Source organism: Mirounga leonina, unplaced genomic scaffold (assembly GCF_011800145.1).
Source record: "Mirounga leonina isolate KUSES-001 unplaced genomic scaffold, KU_Mleo_1.0 Mir_201, whole genome shotgun sequence".
Classification (NCBI taxonomy): domain Eukaryota; kingdom Metazoa; phylum Chordata; class Mammalia; order Carnivora; family Phocidae; genus Mirounga; species Mirounga leonina.
The window spans coordinates 26,906,342-26,924,781 of record NW_023270504.1 but is presented as its reverse complement, the minus strand read 5'-3'; the positions used below and the strand labels follow the sequence as shown (position 1 = coordinate 26,924,781).

At 35.1% G+C, this 18,440-nt stretch overlaps 1 protein-coding gene across 4 annotated transcripts in view; it reads right to left on the bottom strand.

Annotated features, from left to right (window-relative positions):
- CUNH12orf4 (chromosome unknown C12orf4 homolog) overlaps nucleotides 1-18,440 on the bottom strand; it is a 47,109-nt gene that overhangs the window by 14,907 nt on the left and 13,762 nt on the right. For all 4 annotated transcript variants that reach the window (XM_035028433.1, XM_035028434.1, XM_035028432.1 and 1 more), the window contains 6 exons: nucleotides 14,921-15,020; nucleotides 14,472-14,593; nucleotides 9,706-9,812; nucleotides 7,672-7,869; nucleotides 6,722-6,850; nucleotides 2,353-2,427 (listed from right to left, as the gene is read on the bottom strand). In XM_035028433.1, the coding sequence (XP_034884324.1) occupies nucleotides 2,353-2,427; nucleotides 6,722-6,850; nucleotides 7,672-7,869; nucleotides 9,706-9,812; nucleotides 14,472-14,593; nucleotides 14,921-15,020 (731 nt within the window). The remainder of the gene's footprint in view (nucleotides 1-2,352; nucleotides 2,428-6,721; nucleotides 6,851-7,671; nucleotides 7,870-9,705; nucleotides 9,813-14,471; nucleotides 14,594-14,920; nucleotides 15,021-18,440) is intronic.

Here is an 18,440-nt window from a genome sequence, read left to right as displayed (position 1 = left end):
TAAGTATTTGTTGAATGACTTGATGAACAAATGTTTATAGACAAGCCTTAAAATCCATGCTTCCTATAATCACTCCATTTTCTATGTAGCCACACTAGCCATCAGCCTTTATATTCTACAGTTTCTCTCAGTATAAATATGTAAAATATACAAGCTTATAAAGAATATGTTTTTACAAACACACATGCCTCCCTGGAAATTCTGATATGAAAATTCTAGGAAAGCTTTGCTTCTAAGAACTACACTTACATCACTAACCCCTGCCCTCACAAATTCTGCTTCCCCTTGCTTCAAAGTCATTATCTTAGGATTTTACTTATATTGATTTATAAACACAGAGTATGCTTAAAAATATTTGATATACATTAGCACAGTGTTTACTCATCTGTAGTTACCAGTGTTTGTAAGCTGTATCCATGGATGCCACTAACAGGCCCCATGCAAGGGCCTTTTTTTTTTTTTTTTTTTGACTTAAGATAAAAGATGAAAAGAAGAGTACAGTTACAATTACCCTGGAAGGCAATACAAGATGCAGACTGCCTATCAGAAACCTGGCAGACTGTATGAGACAGTATCATTCTGGGCCCAGTGAAGTATATTACCTCCTCAACTCTAACTGATCATTGAGATGAGGGGAGTGGCAGCATTAAATATGGGCTATGGTCCAGTGATGAGGCAGATGACTTAGTGAACGAGTCAGGTGCTCCTAATCCCCAAATTGGCACTGCTTTGTTTGACCTTACATGATTTGTCTCTTGGCCTCATTTTACCCAGTAGTGAAATGGGGATCATGGAGCTGGCAGTGGTCATCAAAATAATATGATATAGAAGAAGGACTAGATTGGGTATTGAGAAAATCTGGTCTCTAAGCACCTATTGGCTGAGTGATCTTGGGCAAATTAATTTGATTTATAGATCCTCTGTACTTCATGTAAGAATGAGAAAAATAATGCCTGACTGCTTTTCTTACAAAGCTGTTGTGAGAGTTAGATAATATAAACCATAAATATTTAGATAATGATAGAGCAAACCTCCTGGTAATAAATATATAAATAAAACTGTTTTCTTTTTCAACCTGAAAACTTAAAAGCATTTGTGATTTGGATCTTTCATCATCTCTGGTAAACTTTCTTGCTGTTGGCATCCTTTAACAAATGGAAATTCAGATGCTGTCAGCATATCTAACCCAATAGTTTGATACTCCTTTTCTAATGCGGACTACGACATATCCTCCTGATTTGGTGGTAATAATGTGATACTAACCTATAGGCTCTTCCCAAAAAGGAGCAAGGAAGGAAATAAATATAGCAAGAGAGAGGTAAGTTGAAAAAAACCCACACATCAGTACCTCCGGAATAGGTAATGAGATTGGCACATTTTAAGAAAGCCACAAAATATGGATGATTTAAATTATGGATCTGTGCAGAGAAATACAATAAATCCTGTCTCAATGAAGATATTTTTAGATAGAGAGGAGGACAGTTTCCTGTTCCACAAAGTGGAGGAAACAGCATGTGGTGATGCAATCCTGCCTCTAACATTACCCACGAAGGTAGAATCTCTGAAGGCGGGAGGGAGTTCGGAAGCTGATGACCACAAGCTAACTGACTGGGACTGACAAGATGAATACCAGAAAGCGACATGCTATTTGCTTATTAAATGGAATGTGACCTACATGTAGAAAATCTGGGGTAGAAACACTGAGGAAACAACCTAGTTATTTAGGAAAATGCAAACTTTACTAGTTAGCTCAAAAGACTTTATGCTTGTGAACTGATACGCCTTCCTTGCTATACTCTGTCAACTGAACACTACAAGATCACCAGAGTGAATTCAATCTGGAAGAGGATCAAGAGCCTGAATTTCCATTTGATAAATAATCTATCTGAAAATAACAAAGGAAATTAAAGAAATGGGAAACAGGAACAGTTATGGGGAGGTGGAAATAAGAAAGATTCTAAATTATATGACTCATGTTCTTTCCACAAGTTCAACTGTTTCTGTCTCTAGTACTGTTTATATTTCAGAGTAAAAATGACTTCTTGCTTCATTTAAGAAACTAAGAAACAATGTATAACAGAAGAATTTTAAAATAGCAAATGGGATTAAATTTATGCAATTGTCTGGACAATTTTTATTGTATGGATCTAGAAAGTCAGTACTAGTATAAGAATAAAGATTTAAATTGCAGAACATCTGTGAAAGTATATTCTGTAGATACAATGTTGTTTCAAAGTGATACATTGACAAACTTCTTATAATGTATACACCATAAGAACTTTTATTTCAAATCTATGATCTCCATGGATGTGATCATAAGAAAATTGCAATTTCAAATAAAATACTACTTACCAGGTAAAATATTTAAGTAGTTTCTGTCAGCATTTTTAGCCTTATCATCATTTCCTCCATTTCGGTTTCCAGAATCTATTCATGAGATAATACAACATGAAAGAACATAATAACATATGAAGACACATTTAATTCTACTGCTCCCCAAACAATCACAATAACAGCAAAAATTTACTAAGGATAGCTGGGGGGCCAGGCATTCTGATACATGTTTTACATGCATAATCTCATTTAATTCTCACAAAACCCCTAAAACACAACCTCATGAGGTAGATACTGTTACTATCTTCATTGTATATATGAGGGAACAGAGGGTTACGTAAGTTAAGTAACTTAACCAAGGATGCACAGTAAGTGGCAGAACCAGGTCTTGAACTCACATACCCAGATTCCAAACCCTATGGGCTTAACCACATTTGACTTGGCAGTACCCTATTTTTCATCTGGGAGGTTCAGGGCACTAAATTAACTACACATAAAACAACTTCATTAGATAGTTGTAGAGTGGCCATCTTTATTTTTAGAATCTGAGTCACTGTTGCTGATATAACTTGTTCAGGACTACAAGCAATGGTTAGTAGTACCAGGAATCACTTGATATTCAGCCCATTCTGAAATCTGTTACTTCTTATCTGACACCATATACAATTTATTTCAAATAGATACATGAGACTTTGTTTCAAATGGGAACTTCTTGTGTTAGATATTCAATAGTTGTTTTTTCTTTCTGGAAGGCATGATATTATTTAGACGGATAAATACTGGTAAAATAAATCACAATTGACCATACATTATTATAATTGGACACAAATTATTTTACATATGTACATGTATTTTTTTTAAAGATTCTATTTATTTATTTGACAGAGACAGAGACCGCGAGAGCAGGAACACAAGCAGGGGGAGTGGGAAAGGGAGAAGCAGGCTTCCTGCAGAGCAGGGAGCCCGATGTGGGACCTGATCCCAGGACTCTGGGATCATGACCTGAGCCGAAGGCAGCTGCTTAACGACTGAGCTACCCAGGCGCCCCTGTACATGTATTTTTAATAGATTTCTTATAAGATTCAGATGTATCTTCTACCAAAACTCAAAAATGCAGAATGAATATTAGCATTCAAAGCAGCTACCTTTAAGATGGTGTATATGTATTCCAATTAAATACAAAACTATTTGGAATGGCTGTCAGCATCAGAATAGCACTTGAAAACAGTCAGATCTTCAAATGAGTAAACTGAAAATACCAAGGGCAATTATGCTTTCAAAAATGTTCTGAATGAAAGTAATTTACTATTTTTACTTAGCGACTACTCGGAATAATTGATTATATCATTGTACCTTGTAAAATATTTTGTCAATAGAGGGAGAAAGAGGCAGAGAGAGGAGGCTCTGTGTTGCCAGAATCTATATTTAATGTAATAGTCTGTCTCTCATACAGAGCGATACAACTGATAGGCTTTTTTTTTTTTTTAAAGATTTTATTTATTCATTTGAGAGAGAGACAGACAGAGACAGAGAGAACACAAGCAGGGGGAGAGGGAGAAGCAGATTCCCCACTGAGCTGGGAGCCGGACATGGGACTCAATCCCAGGACCTGGGAATCATGACCTGAGCCTAAGGCAGACGCTTAACCATCTAGCCACCCAGGCACCCCAGCAACTGATAAGTTTTGAATAAATGTCTGATCATAGCACAGAAAACAAAAGAAATGATAAATAAGGACTCTAACAATTTTGTTTACATGGGGTATGAACAAACAGAATCCCTACTAAGTGAATAAGAGAGAACAGTTCATAGCCTATTCCCCTCTCCATGTTTTAATGGTAATACCTTGTAATATTAAGAAAATTACTATTTTTCATTTTTAAAAAAAATGTATATAACATGTACACAGAAAACAAAATTGCTTTTGGCTTGTTATCGTGGATTGTAGAAATATAAAGATTCTAATATAATGAACACAGTAAGGAAAACAATGGAATGCCTTAGAATAAATAGGTACTTGAGTATCAGGATGTAAACGTGTAGAACAAATACGTGGGTGTGCACAGAAGAGGAAAAGACAGAGAAAGTATTTTCACTGAGCTCTTCTATGACAACATGTGGGTTCCTTTCAGAAAGTTGTCTTTTATAGACCTGCTTGTTTCACTGACTCACTTAAACCACAAAATAGTTGCTTGAACAAGAACAAAATAATACCATGATTTACACACATTGCCTTAACTGTATGTGGTTTGAAAACTTCCTGTCATTTGCTGCACACTTTCTATCTCTCATAAATATACTTAGAATCCTCCTCCTTCTCCCACACCTGTCATGATCTCAATCTTCATGCTTTTAGTCACTACTAAGAATAATATTAAGATATTTCTGATTACATCACTGCTAGTTTGAATGAGATGGAGGAAGAAGATGGTAGAAGAATAAGAGGACACACTGGAATTTTCTGAAAGGTCCTTTGTTATGTTAGGATACATTTCTGTTATGACTTCCTCACACAGCCTGGCTCTGTCATATATGACACACAGTGTCACAGCAAAGCCACAGTTCCCTAGAGTGGGAATATAAACTAGGGGTGAGGCTATGGAGAGCAACAGCTAACACTATCAAAACTACCAATGTATGTACCCTTTAACCCAGTAATTTCTCTTTCGGAGTCTATTCCTAGAGATATGCTCACACATGCACAATGATGTACACATAAGGTGACTCATGCGTTATTACTTATAGTAGCAAAAATGCTGGGACAGATTAAATGTCTAGCATGGAACTGATTAATAACAGGATGCCTTGCAATGGACTACTATGGGGCAGTGGAAAGCTAATAAGGATGTTTTTTATGCACTGATATGATATGATGGCCAAAATAAATAAATATTCAGTAAAAAAAGCAAAATACGGAAAAGTGTGCAGAGAAAGATGCTACTTGTGTAAAAAGGAAAAATAAATACAGGCACACACATACACGCATGGATACACATATAGACATAGGTCTGGAGGTACAAGGCAGCCTTGGCTGCCTCTGCGGGGTGGGGGAAACTGAATGGCTGGCAGACAATTATGAAGACCTTCACCGTATGCTCTTTTGTACAGTTTAAATTGTGAATCTTGAGACTGTTTTACCTATTTAGGAAATGATTAAAAAATAAAACAAGTTTTTAGAAGTCTATTGAATATGGAAACCATAGTGAGTGCTAATCAAGTCTAGAGAGCTACCTTCTAGCATCAGGAGAAAGGGAGAAATTCTACAAATTACATTGGGAGAGGAACAAAGACAGCAAGCAAAAATAAAACAATATCTCTTTGCTTACTACAAAACACAAAACATATGAACCAAAAGTACTATGATGGTTTCTTTTAAACACTACAATTGCAAAACAAACCAACAAAACAGACATCCAAGTACCAGAGGAAGATTTAAAAGTTTGACCAGCCACACTTTAAAAACTTGCCATATTTTATTTTTTGGGTAAGACATCAAGTTTTTATTAAAAAATAAAATAAAATACTGAGTATGCATTAAAGCCAAATAAGAACATATACTGTTATTTTATGCCTGTGATATAATATGAAATGTCTGAAAAATAAGAAACATGCAACTTACATATATTTTGAATGGATATTACCCTTATATTTAGCTCTTAACTAAAACTTATGATGCCAATTTAATTTATAAAGAAACTACTTTTTAAACTTATATTTTTCAATTAAAAAATAGAACTCTGTAATTTGAGCCGAAGTTCTTTCCTTTACCCATATCTTCCCTTAAGTCTAAGAATAAATAGAAATCTACAGAGAGATGCCACGAACATTTTCTATAGCTTTAAAAATAATTTTCCAGCAAATTTCTCAAATAGTTAGAAAGGATATTTATATTATGGATAAATATGGAAAAAAAAACAGGACATAGTTCTGGACATAGTAATTTTTCAAAAGAACAATCAAAAACAACTCTTATAACTGACTTCCTACTACCTAAGACGGATCAAAGGTAGAACATTTAAAAAGTATATTTTGTGCTAACATTTACTCTATCACTTCAGTGCCCTTTGAGGTAGTAATTATGTCCACTTTAGAGATACAGAACTTGGATGAAAAGACCACCAACTTTCCACTGAGTACTTTAAAGTGTAACTACAGAATTTAAATTTAAAGACAGTTTTTGCTAAGGTTATTGAACAAAGTCACGCAAAGAAGGAAATTAAGAACAGAAGTCAAGCTTTTAAAGATCTTGAATTTTGTTCTTAATTTCTTTCTTCCACTTTTCCACCAATACAACTTTCTGTATTTTAATAATGGTCCACATGCTATTAGAGTGCTTAGGGACAGAATACACTGAAAGTGAAATTTTGAAAAATTTAGTTTTACTGACCATGTGATTCTTTCAACTTACTCCTTCGTTGGGTTCTAGCATAAAGTACCACCTGCTGGACAACTTGCAGCTGCTCTTCAATTCGGGGAAAATGGAAGTCAGTACATTCTTGGCAAACTGTGGCAAAATCTAAAGAACCCAAAACATTTATGAACTTCTATAGATGAACTATCAAATGTTGAGTATTTACTTACAGACAATGAGAGCTAGCAGAATAAAATATAAAATTCACAAATATGATTTCTTATACTTGCCCTTTCAATGCTTATGTCTTAAGTTAGGGGACAGAGATTTTGTTTGAATCAGAAACCTAATCTCCCAATCACTCAAAAGAGCAAACAATTAATAGACAAGGAAATTTTCAGATAATTCCAAACCTTCTTTAAATAATAGTTACTTTAATCATAATCCAGTCCCCCAAATGCTGAAAAATACAAGAAAGCTCTTTTATTTATGATGGGAAATAAACTCTATTCAAGCTTCCTTAAGAAGTTACACATTTCAATATATATAAAGTTTTTAAAATAATCATATAAAGTGAACTGTACAGAGGGAACACAGAATTATACCTAGAACATTTAAGAAATATGTTATCTAAAAAACCTAGGAAGGAAGGACAAAGGGATGAACTAAAATACACTGAGCCAGGATCTGCCTCTGAATTGAATACATTTGTGTCTTGATTATTCTTTTTGTTATGCCTTGAAGCAAGAATCCCATAAGAGCATTACTTATGATAAAACAGAATTTTAAGAAAAAGTAAATATCCTGAAGCACTTTACCCATGCTGAAGTATGAAAGAAATCTAAAATAGCCATGGCTGGGTATGTGTGTTGCTTGGCTACTAGAATACCAGGGCTAAATTTTTTTGTTTTTCTGTAATTCCTTTCTTTGTAAGAATGGTATTAAAGGGGAAATTTAATGAAGTAAATATGGTAATGTTAACTTACCTCTTTTAATACCACTATATGAATTGATTCGATTATCTACTAGTAAAACCAGGCCACACAGAGACGTGGAATAAAGCGATAGGGCAGTCTGGAGTCGATGGAGCTTCACGCCACTTCGATGATTTCTTTTGTGCTTACAGAAGTCCAGCATATCTGCTCTCAGCAATCTCAAATTATGCATGGTCTTCAACTGGGCTCCTGGGGGGTGGGCAACAGTCCCAGAAAGAAACTCAGACAGCTGCAAAAATCCACTATAACAGGATGCAAATCTCTACGGCAAGAATTCAGATAAATCTGTGCTACAAATAATTAGAAATAGGCCTTGCAATTTCCCATTCTGATAACTATTCAGATTTAACCTTTCTATTTTTAAAAAATAAATATTAGCTAAAACAGAAAATGTGTAGCCAACAAACTCTAGAAGCAGGACATAATTTTTTTTTAATTTAAATTTTAGTTAGTTAACACACATTGCAATATTGGTTTCTGGGGTAGAATTCAGTGACATACAATTCAGTGTAGAATTCACTTACATACAATACCCAGTGCTCATCACAACAAGTACACCCCTTAATCCCCATCACCCAACTAGCCCATCTCCCACTCCCCTCCCTCCATCAACCACCAGTTTGTTCTCTATTGTTAAGAGTCTCTTATGGCTTGTTTCCCTCTCTCCTTTTTTACTTTCCCCCCTTCCCATATGTTCATCTGTTTTCTTTCCTAAATTCCACATTATGACCACATTTGTCTTTCTCTGACTGATTTATTTCACTTAGCATAATACACTCTGGCTCCATCCATGTTGTTGCAGATGGCAAGATTTCATTTTTTTGATGGCTGAGTAATATTCCACTGTACATATATCTACCACATCTTCTTTATCCATTCATTGGTTAATGGACATTTGGGCTCTCTCCATAGTTTGGCTATTGTTGATAGTGCTGTTATAAACATTGAGGTGCATGTATCCCTTCAAATCTGTATTTTTGTATCCTTTGGGTAAATACCTAGTAGTGCAATCGCTGGATTGTAGGGTAGTTCTATTTTTAACTTTTTGAGGAACCTCCAAACTGTTCTCCAGAGTGGCTGCCTCAGTTTGCATTCCCACCAACAGCGCAAGAGGGTTCACCTTTCTTGGCATCCTCACCAACATCTATTGTTTCTTGTGTTGTTAATTTTAGCCATTTTGACATGGGTGAGGTGGTATCTCATTGTGGTTTGGATTTGTATTTCCCTGATGCTGAGTGATGTTGAGCATCTTCTTTGGAAAAGTGCCTATTCATGTCTTCTGCCCATTTCTTGACTGGATTATTAGTTTTTTGGGTGTTGAGTTTGGTAAGTTCTTTAAAGATTTTGGATACTAACCTTTTATCGGATACATTGTTTACAAACATGTTCTCCCATTCCATAGGCTGCCTGTTTGTTTTGTTGACTGTTTCCTTTGCTGTGCAGAAGCTTTTTATCTTTTTTTTTTTTTTAAAGATTTTATTTATTTATTTGAGAGAGAGAATAAGAGAGAGAGAGCACATGAGGGGGGAGGGTCAGAGGGAGAAGCAGACCCCCTGCTGAGCAGGGAGCCCGATGCGGGGACTTGATCCCGGAACTCCAGGATCATGACCTGAGCCGAAGACAGTCGCTTAACCAACTGAGCCACCCAGGCGCCCCGAAGCTTTTTATCTTGATGAAGTCCCAAAAGTTCATTTTTGCTTTTGTTTCACTAGCCTTTGGAGATATATCTTGAAAGAAGTTGCTGTGGTTGATATCAAAGAGGTTACTGCCTATGTTCTCCTCTAGGATTTTGATGGTTTCCTGTCTCACATTCAGGTCTTTCATCCATTTGAATTTATTTTTGTTTATGGTGTAAGAAAGTGGTTCAGTTTCATTCTTCTGCATGTTGCTGGGAGCAGGATATAATTTATAATTAAAAACAACATGGGTACATTGTACTCATATGCTAGGGATTTTTCTCTTACAGCATAAAAAAACCTTCCCAAGTTATAATAAATTACGCCTGCAAAAAATGAATCCACTTACCTAAGTGAATGGTAAAACTTTCTTCCAACTTTCTCTGCTCCTCATAAATCCTTCCATTTGCTTCTACAGATTCTCTGAACTGACTTGGTTGAACTTTAATTTCCTCACTGAAATTAATAAAATTATTCATATGCTTTTTTGGTCTATTTGTCAGGAACTTTTCTTGAAGGAAAGAAAGCTTTATAATGAAATGAGACAAAACAAAAGCTGAGAATACCACTTAATTTATTCCTAAACTACTCCTTAATCCATGGTAATAAGAAAGAATCATAAACAGCAGAAGTTCTTAAAATTCCTACTTGTTTTTGATTTCTTTACAGTAAGTATTGCATATTATTCTTTCCAGTCATTAGAATATCAACTCATGTGGCCTAAGAGAATGATTAAATGAAGTGATTAACTTACTACTTTAAAATGGCATATTTTAAAAAAATATAATATATCCTATATCAAGGCTGGCTCTAGGAAAAACTAAAAAATAGGTGAAGTTATAGAAATAAAAATTAAGAAGTCAAATAAAAGGAATAATAAAAAAGATGAAGTTCATTTTGATGTATTCACATCTTCTATTTTTTTAAATCTTTTCCTGCTTTTTTCCCTGCCAACATTCTCCTTCCATTCAAGGACATTTCCCTTTGCTCTACTCTGTTCTTGTTTATTTGCTGAAAAGGTTTCCATGGAGGCACTGTACAACTGTAAATTCAAATTTCATGGTATGCTGAAGATGATATAAGTCTATAATAGTCATTTTGGACCACATGTTTGGGGTTATTCCAAAGAGTCTCATTAGTCTCACTAACTTCATTAGGATATATGGCAAATTTAAACTTAAAAATAAATTTATATTAATAAAACATCCTCATTGTAGGATTTGAAAAGCCACAAGAGATTGCTCCTCCTTCTCTAACAACAAGAAAAAGCCAGATAATCTATAAAATCCTAACTTTTCTGAAACTTGAGGTAACATGGCAACCAAGTAAATTCAATTCTAAAATGCAACACACCCCTCCAAGGGCAGACAGGAGACACAGTTTTCATTTTTGGCAGAGCATGGCAGAAATGAATTGCTGTAATGTAAAGAGGTAAAAAGAAATCGCTAAAATTTTAATGAATTCTTAAAGGCCAAGTGTGGGCTAGCATGTAAATTTAGAATAGCTATGAGCCTCAGGCACGAGGGAGGTTTGCATGTACTTGTAAACTCTTTTCCATTGGTCTCCACCAGGTGTTTCCAAGAAAACACTGGAGGCAGTCCAGGAGACAAGGGAGCCCCTTGAGTGGCACAGGTAGAAATGCTGAGAATGCTCCAACCCAAACTCTAGAGATACAGGGCTTGCCCAAGACTGAAGCTGGACAAAGACAACAGAGACCTGTTCCCCACCCCCAACTATGAATCTAGCACCAAGTCACAAACAACAACAGTCTATTCCTCAGGGGTAGAGCAACAGCATAGAGACCTCATGCTGTGGCACAAGCCTACAAAGACTCCCGAAAGTGAGGATGGAACAGAATGACAGGAAAAAACCCTCTAGAACCCAAAGCCCCATTCTAAATACAAAGTGGCAGCAGCTTACTACAGTAGAAAATGAAGCCTGTGGTATCACTGATGGAACAAAAACCAAACTCAGCTCAACTACTGACTAGGGTGGCATGACCTTCACATTAATGGCCTGTTCATTTCTGGACATAAATATTATTTACCTTAGTCTCTTCTAATACACACAACAAGCATTTATCTTTTAAAAAAGAGAGACCCAAAAAAGCAAGCAAAAGAAACAAATAACTCATTGTCAAGAGATAAAGCAATCAACAGACACAGACTGAGAGATGACCCTAATACTGGGCATAAAAGAAAAAGACTTTCACATAATGATGATCAATATGCTAAAAGATCTATTGGAAAACAATACACAAGGACACATAAGGAATTTAAGCAAAGAGAGAAAGGAAATTAAAGTACTAGAAATAAAAATATGATGTCAAATTGATGATCACAGATATCAACTCCTTTGACAGGGTCATCAGCAGACCACCAACTTATTTTATGATACCACCATTACCCTGATGCCAAAACCAAATGAAGATATCATAAGAAAAACAAAACTATACACCATCATATATATATATATATATGTTTATTCACTATTTTATAGTAGGCATATTTACTTATATAATATATATGAAACAATACATCATGACTTATGCATATAAATCTTAACTATAAAATTTCTAGAATACTACTGGGTAATAAAAAGAAAAGAACCATTCATAAATGAAACAACATGAATAAAAAGCATTATGATAAGTGAAAGAAGCAAGACACAAACTGCTACATAACAGTTTGATTCTATTTATAAGACAGTCTGAAAAAAATCAAAACTTCAGGGACAGAAATCAGAGCAGGTTGCCAGGAGCTGGGAAAGAGAAAGGAATGAGTTATAAAGGTATAGAAGTGAAATGCTGTATCTTGATTGCATGAAATCATGACAGTTAAGTTTGTCAAAACTCATCAAAATGTAAACCTAAAAGAGGTAAATTTTAATTTGCATAGTCTACCCTTCAGTAGGCCTGACTTTTTTTTAAAAAAAGCAAAAATAATGGCTAAAAATAAAATGCCACTTTTATCAACTTCTTATAGGAGTTCTATACAGAGTTGAGTCGAAAACAAGTTTCTGCTGCCCAAGGAAACTGCTATTAAAAGAAAAGCAAAACTGACAAAGTCACAGTAAAAACATTCTTTCCTAGGAATACTTAGTTTGTAAAAGCAGCATCAGCTAGAGGACAATATGTACACAATGGAATTGATTCTATAGAGTGAATTTCTGAAACTACAGCAGCAAAGCGAGATAATGTTTATAACAAGGGGCTTTCTCAGCTTCCCGAAATCAGTGACTCTCCACATTTCCTTTTTTTTTTTTAAGTTCAATTAGCCAACATATAATACATCATTAGTTTTTGATGTAGTATTCAATGATTCATTAGTTGTGTATAACACCCAGTGCTCATCAGATCATGTGCCCTCCTTAATGCCCATCACCAGACTCTCCACATCTCTGACCAAAACATACAGTATATACTTTACATTCTGGCTTAATACACACATTTATTTATAGAAAGCTTCATGTATGATGTGCTCTCATATTTTTTCCTTATTCTACTCTGCCATACTCTGTTCCATTCCATTGCATTCGATCTCATTTTATTGCGATTTTTTAAATTTATTTAATTTCTTTAAAAGATTTTATTTATTTATTTGACAGAGAGAGACACAGCGAGAGAGGGAATACAAGCAGGGGGAGTGAGAGGGAGAAGCAGGCTTCCTGTGGAGCAGGGAGCCCGATGTGGGGCTTGATTCCAGCACCCTGGGATGACCTGAGCCGAAGGCAGTTGCTTAACGACTGAGCTACCCAGGTGACCCTTTATTGCGATTTTTAAAGGTCTGACTGGAAAGTAAAGAATCTAGAATGGTCCTGGCAGACTGTAACCAGCAGTTTGAGAAACTCCATTACACATTATAGGACACAGATGTTCCCAACCCTTCTTTCTGCGCACCTCTCCCTTTGTATTGTGCTCATTATTTTTTTAAATTTTTTGTTCATTATTTTTATTTGAAATGAGGAGTATAGTCAAATATGTCAGTGTCAAGGATGTTACCCCATTTCTAATCATAAAAACTTGTTTAAATTTTTCTAAGGTGTTGTCTTGGGAAAATAAGGCAAATGACAGATTATAATATTTGGATAAGAGGTGATAGAGATATCAGGTAAACAGCTAAATGATAATTCATCCATCTGCCTATTTGTCCACCCATCCTATAAATACATACTGAGCATGTCTTATGTGCCAGTGTGAAGAGGTAGACACTTGGCAAGGATCTGGGTATAACAGCAGAAAAAACACACATGGGTTTTGTCTCCAAGGCAAGACTAGAGGGGAGACTGACATTACACAAATAAAATGCTATTTCTAAATGTTTGGAGCAGATTCCAGGCAACTGCTGGAAACAGGATTATCATACTGTTCTAAGTACATTTCCTGTTGAATATACTTGAAGATTTGAAAGAAAGAAATTCTCAAACATATGAGTATACAGCCAGGAAAAAACATAAGCACTGTCAAGCTCTAGGGCAACATATGAAATACAATGCATTTAGGCCATCAGGTACTGTACAAGTTATGAATTACAGAAGTCTTCTACACTCCTTTCTTTTTTTTATTAAGTTCAATTAGCCAACATATAGTACATCATTAGTTTTTGATGTAGTGTTCAATGATTCTTTAGTTGTGTATATACTCCTTTTCTACCTTGCACATGCTTCTCTGACTGCACATATCATTCTACATAGTATTATCTTATTTATAGGTCAGTCTCTCTAGAATATAAGCTCCACATGCATAGGCACCTTTGATTTTCTGCTTAGAGAGTGCGTGGCATTTAAGATGCATTCAACCAATGCTTATTGCACTGAACAGAAACCAATTTAAAACGAACAAGAGACTGTACTTGGGATACTTAGATATACACACCTAAGAGATTTATAGCTAAGTTCTAAGGGGGCAAATCACTATTTTAAGCCAACCAATTTACCCCCCTCCCAAATAACCCACACAAATCCAGATAATACCAAAGGTGTTAGAAGTATAAAATTATCTTGAACTGTCATTGGTAACTTAAAAATAGCTACAACTAAAAGATTCAATTTTATAATACATACAAACTCTTACTAACAATGAACTTTCATCTAACAAGAACAATAGATGATTAATACCTGAGGGAGCTGTTGTTAGGGTTTTTTAGGTCTTGATGAAGTTTTATCACCCATTCCTGATATTCTTGCTTCTGGATTGCAGTTGATTGTTTTAATTCATTTGACCATTTATTTTCTAAGTCCTCAAAAGAGAGAGTACACCAAGTGGTCAATTTTTTTTTTTTTTTTACAAACATAAGTGAAAGAAAATGCAACTGTGTATCTAAAAATCATTGCACTTTGGGCGCCTGGGTGGCTCAGTTGGTTAAGTGACTGCCTTCAGCTCAGGTCATGATCCTGGAGTCCCGGGATCGAGTCCCGCATCGACTCCCTGCTCAGCAGGGGGTCTGCTTCTCCCTCTGACCCTCCCCCCTCTCATGCTCTCTCTATCTCAGTCTCTCTCTCAAATAAATAAATAAAATCTTAAAAAAAATAAATAAATAAAATAAAAATCATTGCACTTCACTTACTTGCTGGGATTCAAAATGCTGAGCAGCCAGTGAATTTACATCTTGATCTGTCAGTGATTTACCCAATTCCTGCATCACTTTTTCCATTTCAATGCCTTGTCTAAAACATAAATGAGCATATCAGATATTATTCATGATATCTTTAAGGGGTATGGCCATTCCAGATTCATTAAACAATCTCTACGAAGTGAAAATAAAATTTTTTCTTTTATAGGAAGATGTCCAGGCACAGCAACTGTAATACCTAGAAATCACTCTGAAGCCCTGGAAATGGGGATGTGGGAATAATGATAATGTCATATAACGCGTCATTTGTACAGCTAGATCTTGATCTAAGCTTCACATAAGTGAAAGCAGTCAAAATCTAGGCAATCTTTCAATTTCCATGACTGATGCTTGAAACTAGATTCCTTTCTCATCTGTAGATTTCTTCAAAGAAGATACTCTGACTCCAGCTTTAATACATTTTCTACTTATACGCACAGGAGTTAAAGTGACTTCAAGCTCTGAAAGTTAGCTTGTAGTATCCCCGAAGCTGTCAATTAGGTTCTAAGAATCAAACTGGTATTAAGTCACAAAGTTCTCCTTATAGAGGAATATAAGATACATTCTAAAGTATGTTTTAGCCTTACCTTCTTCATTTGTGCAGAAATTAAACATGGTTTTCCCACAGGAAAAACTAATCACTGGTATTAGAAGTTCAGATACCAGTTATTTATGGGAGAGATGGGCTGTGACAAGAAGACCCCGGGGAGCCTTTTGCAGTGCTGGAAATATTCCATTTCTTGAGCTGAGTGATGATTACATGGGTGTGCTTACTTTATAAAAACTTATTGTACACCTACAGTTGTTGTCTTTTCTGTATGTTTTAATAAGTTCTTAAAAATTTTCAAATTAAAAAATTATCTAATATAAATGTATTTAAAAAGTTTGTTCTAAAATATATTTCAAACAAATGTGAAAAGAATGAAATAAAGACATTAAGGAAAAGGATTTTACTATCAGTCTAATTAATGTAATCGCTCTTAAAAGAGAATTTATCCTTAATTATAACAACTGATTAAGACACTTACATGTATGTGATAAATAAAACTCATTTATATGTTATACATTTATTTATACATTTCTGTATTTACCTCCTACTATTAAATATTCAGTACCATTTAGTCCTCAATTAATTCTAATGAAGGTGACCCCAATAACTTTTTATAACTATTGGGGGCCAGGTGCTTGCAAGTAAAATTTTTAATTAAAGCAGAAATAACTGCGACAATTATAAATACAAACTTTGATATAAATAGATTAATATTTTACATTATGCATGTTCCCTCTAGTGGATAAAAAGTATCATTGCCATTTTTAAGTTTTAAAGATTTAGTATCTTTAAATATCAATAAATGAGTATCTTCAAATTTTTGTATCTTAAATCTGGTGTGCTAACAGCAGCAAATTAACAGTGAGGAAAAAAAGACTAATAAATAATTCAACAAAAGAAATTGCACGAACATTTCATCCTAAATGTGTCAGAAATGCAAGAGCTAATGATACAGTTAATGATACAATATACATTTTCTCGGATTAAGATGAAAGGAAATTTTATTATATTTCTAGTTCTATCTAACTAGGTATTGGCTCAGTATGTCAGGTGTGATAATTCTAACAACCTGAACATTATCTTGAAGACACTTAGAAAAAACGATTATAACAGTCTGCTATAACAGAACAAAACAGAAAAAATTATTATACTGTGCTAAGAAACTGTCTTTTAAAGATGTAAAGTGGAATTAAAATGAAAAGAGAAATAAGAAAATGTGTCACTTCTGCTCATGCATTGGGTAAATGAATTGGGTGAACTTCCATAGCTATCAGTGAAGTCTAACTTGTCTTAAGTTATACTGTTAACCTTTACAACAATCACCTACCTCAAGAGGAACCTAGCTTATTTTTCCCTTTCAAGCTAACAGTTTGGGTATGTGGAGAATAAACTACAAATTGTTGTCAAAATAAATGTATTTAGGGACGCCGGGGTGGCTCAGTCGGTTAAGCGGCTGCCTTCGGCTCAGGTCATGATCCTGGGGTCCTGGGATCGAGCCCCACATCTGGCTCCCTGCTCAGCGGAGAGCCCGCTTCTCCTTCTCCCTCTGCCTGCCACTCTGCCTACTTATGCTCTCTATCTGTCGAATAAATAAATAAAATCTTAAGAAAAAAAATAAATGTATTTAAATATTGTTTATGTTTACAAAGAAAAAAAAAGCAAAACCCCATCAAGAGATTTGACCAAAGGACATTTCAAAAAATAACATAAACCAGGGCACCTGCGTGGCTCAGTTGTTAAGCGTCTACCTTCGGCTCAGATCATGATCCCAGGGTCCTGGGATCGAGCCCCACATCGGGCTCCCTGCTCAGCGGGAAGCCGGCTTCTCCCACTCCCACTCCCCCTGCTTGTGTTCCTGCTCTTGCTATCTCTCTCTCTGTCAAATAAATTAAAAAAATCTTACAAAAAAACCCCACAAAAACCCAAACTCCTACAAAAAAACTATTCCACAATAGAAAAAAAAAGTATGAAGTACCAGTAAATGCAGATAATTAATAAATTAATGCAGCTTCCCCAGAGGAAGAATACTTATATAAATCTAACCTATATTTTGTTCTTACTCTAAAAATATAGTCACAGTTTTACTGGCTACATAATAAAGGACTAAATAAAATTTTTGTCTCCCTCAGGGACACAGCTTCAACTCTTTACCTGGTGACGACTCATACTGCAGGTATCCCACCTAGAAAGGAATAAACTGCCTCAATGCAGCTGAACAGCAAAGCTAAACCCATACGGAGTGACAAATGTCAAAATATCAAGTTCTTTCTGACAGGGAATGTTCTAGTATTTTACTAGATAGGAAAATAAAAGGTTGAGAGGAGAACTGTTATGAAAATGTACCAACCTATGCAATATAGTAAAAATGCTGATCTGGTATGGAGAAGAGTATTTCTCAGGAAAAAATTACTAAATCAATTTGCTTATGATTTTTGCGTTTTAAATTTTCCTAACTATGACAACCCTCAAAATAACAGATTATTCTCATCTTGCTGGTCCCAACGTTTTCTAATGCAAAGCAAATGAGAGCCAGGAGCAAACCAGCTTTGGGACAGACTCTCAAGTCAGTCACAAGAAATACATGTGATTTGGTCCTAATATACTTTTACAATTAAAGAAATTTCACATCAGCCACTCAAAACATTATCTTAATACCACATATACCTAAAGTCTTAAGTGAATGTTTTTAAGGTAATAAATGTTATTAGATTCTGCTGGATTAAAATGGATTATTTAGAAGAAGCATACCCTGATTATTATTATATTTTATAGAATTGCTAGGAAGCAATCTGGAAAGTCATGTTTTAAAATAAATAATGCTAGCAATTTTTTACTTACTCTGGAGGGAAAAAAATTAATCACTAAAGCATTGTTTTCAATACTGTATGCAATGAATTAAAATGTCTTGGAATAATACTAGTGCTA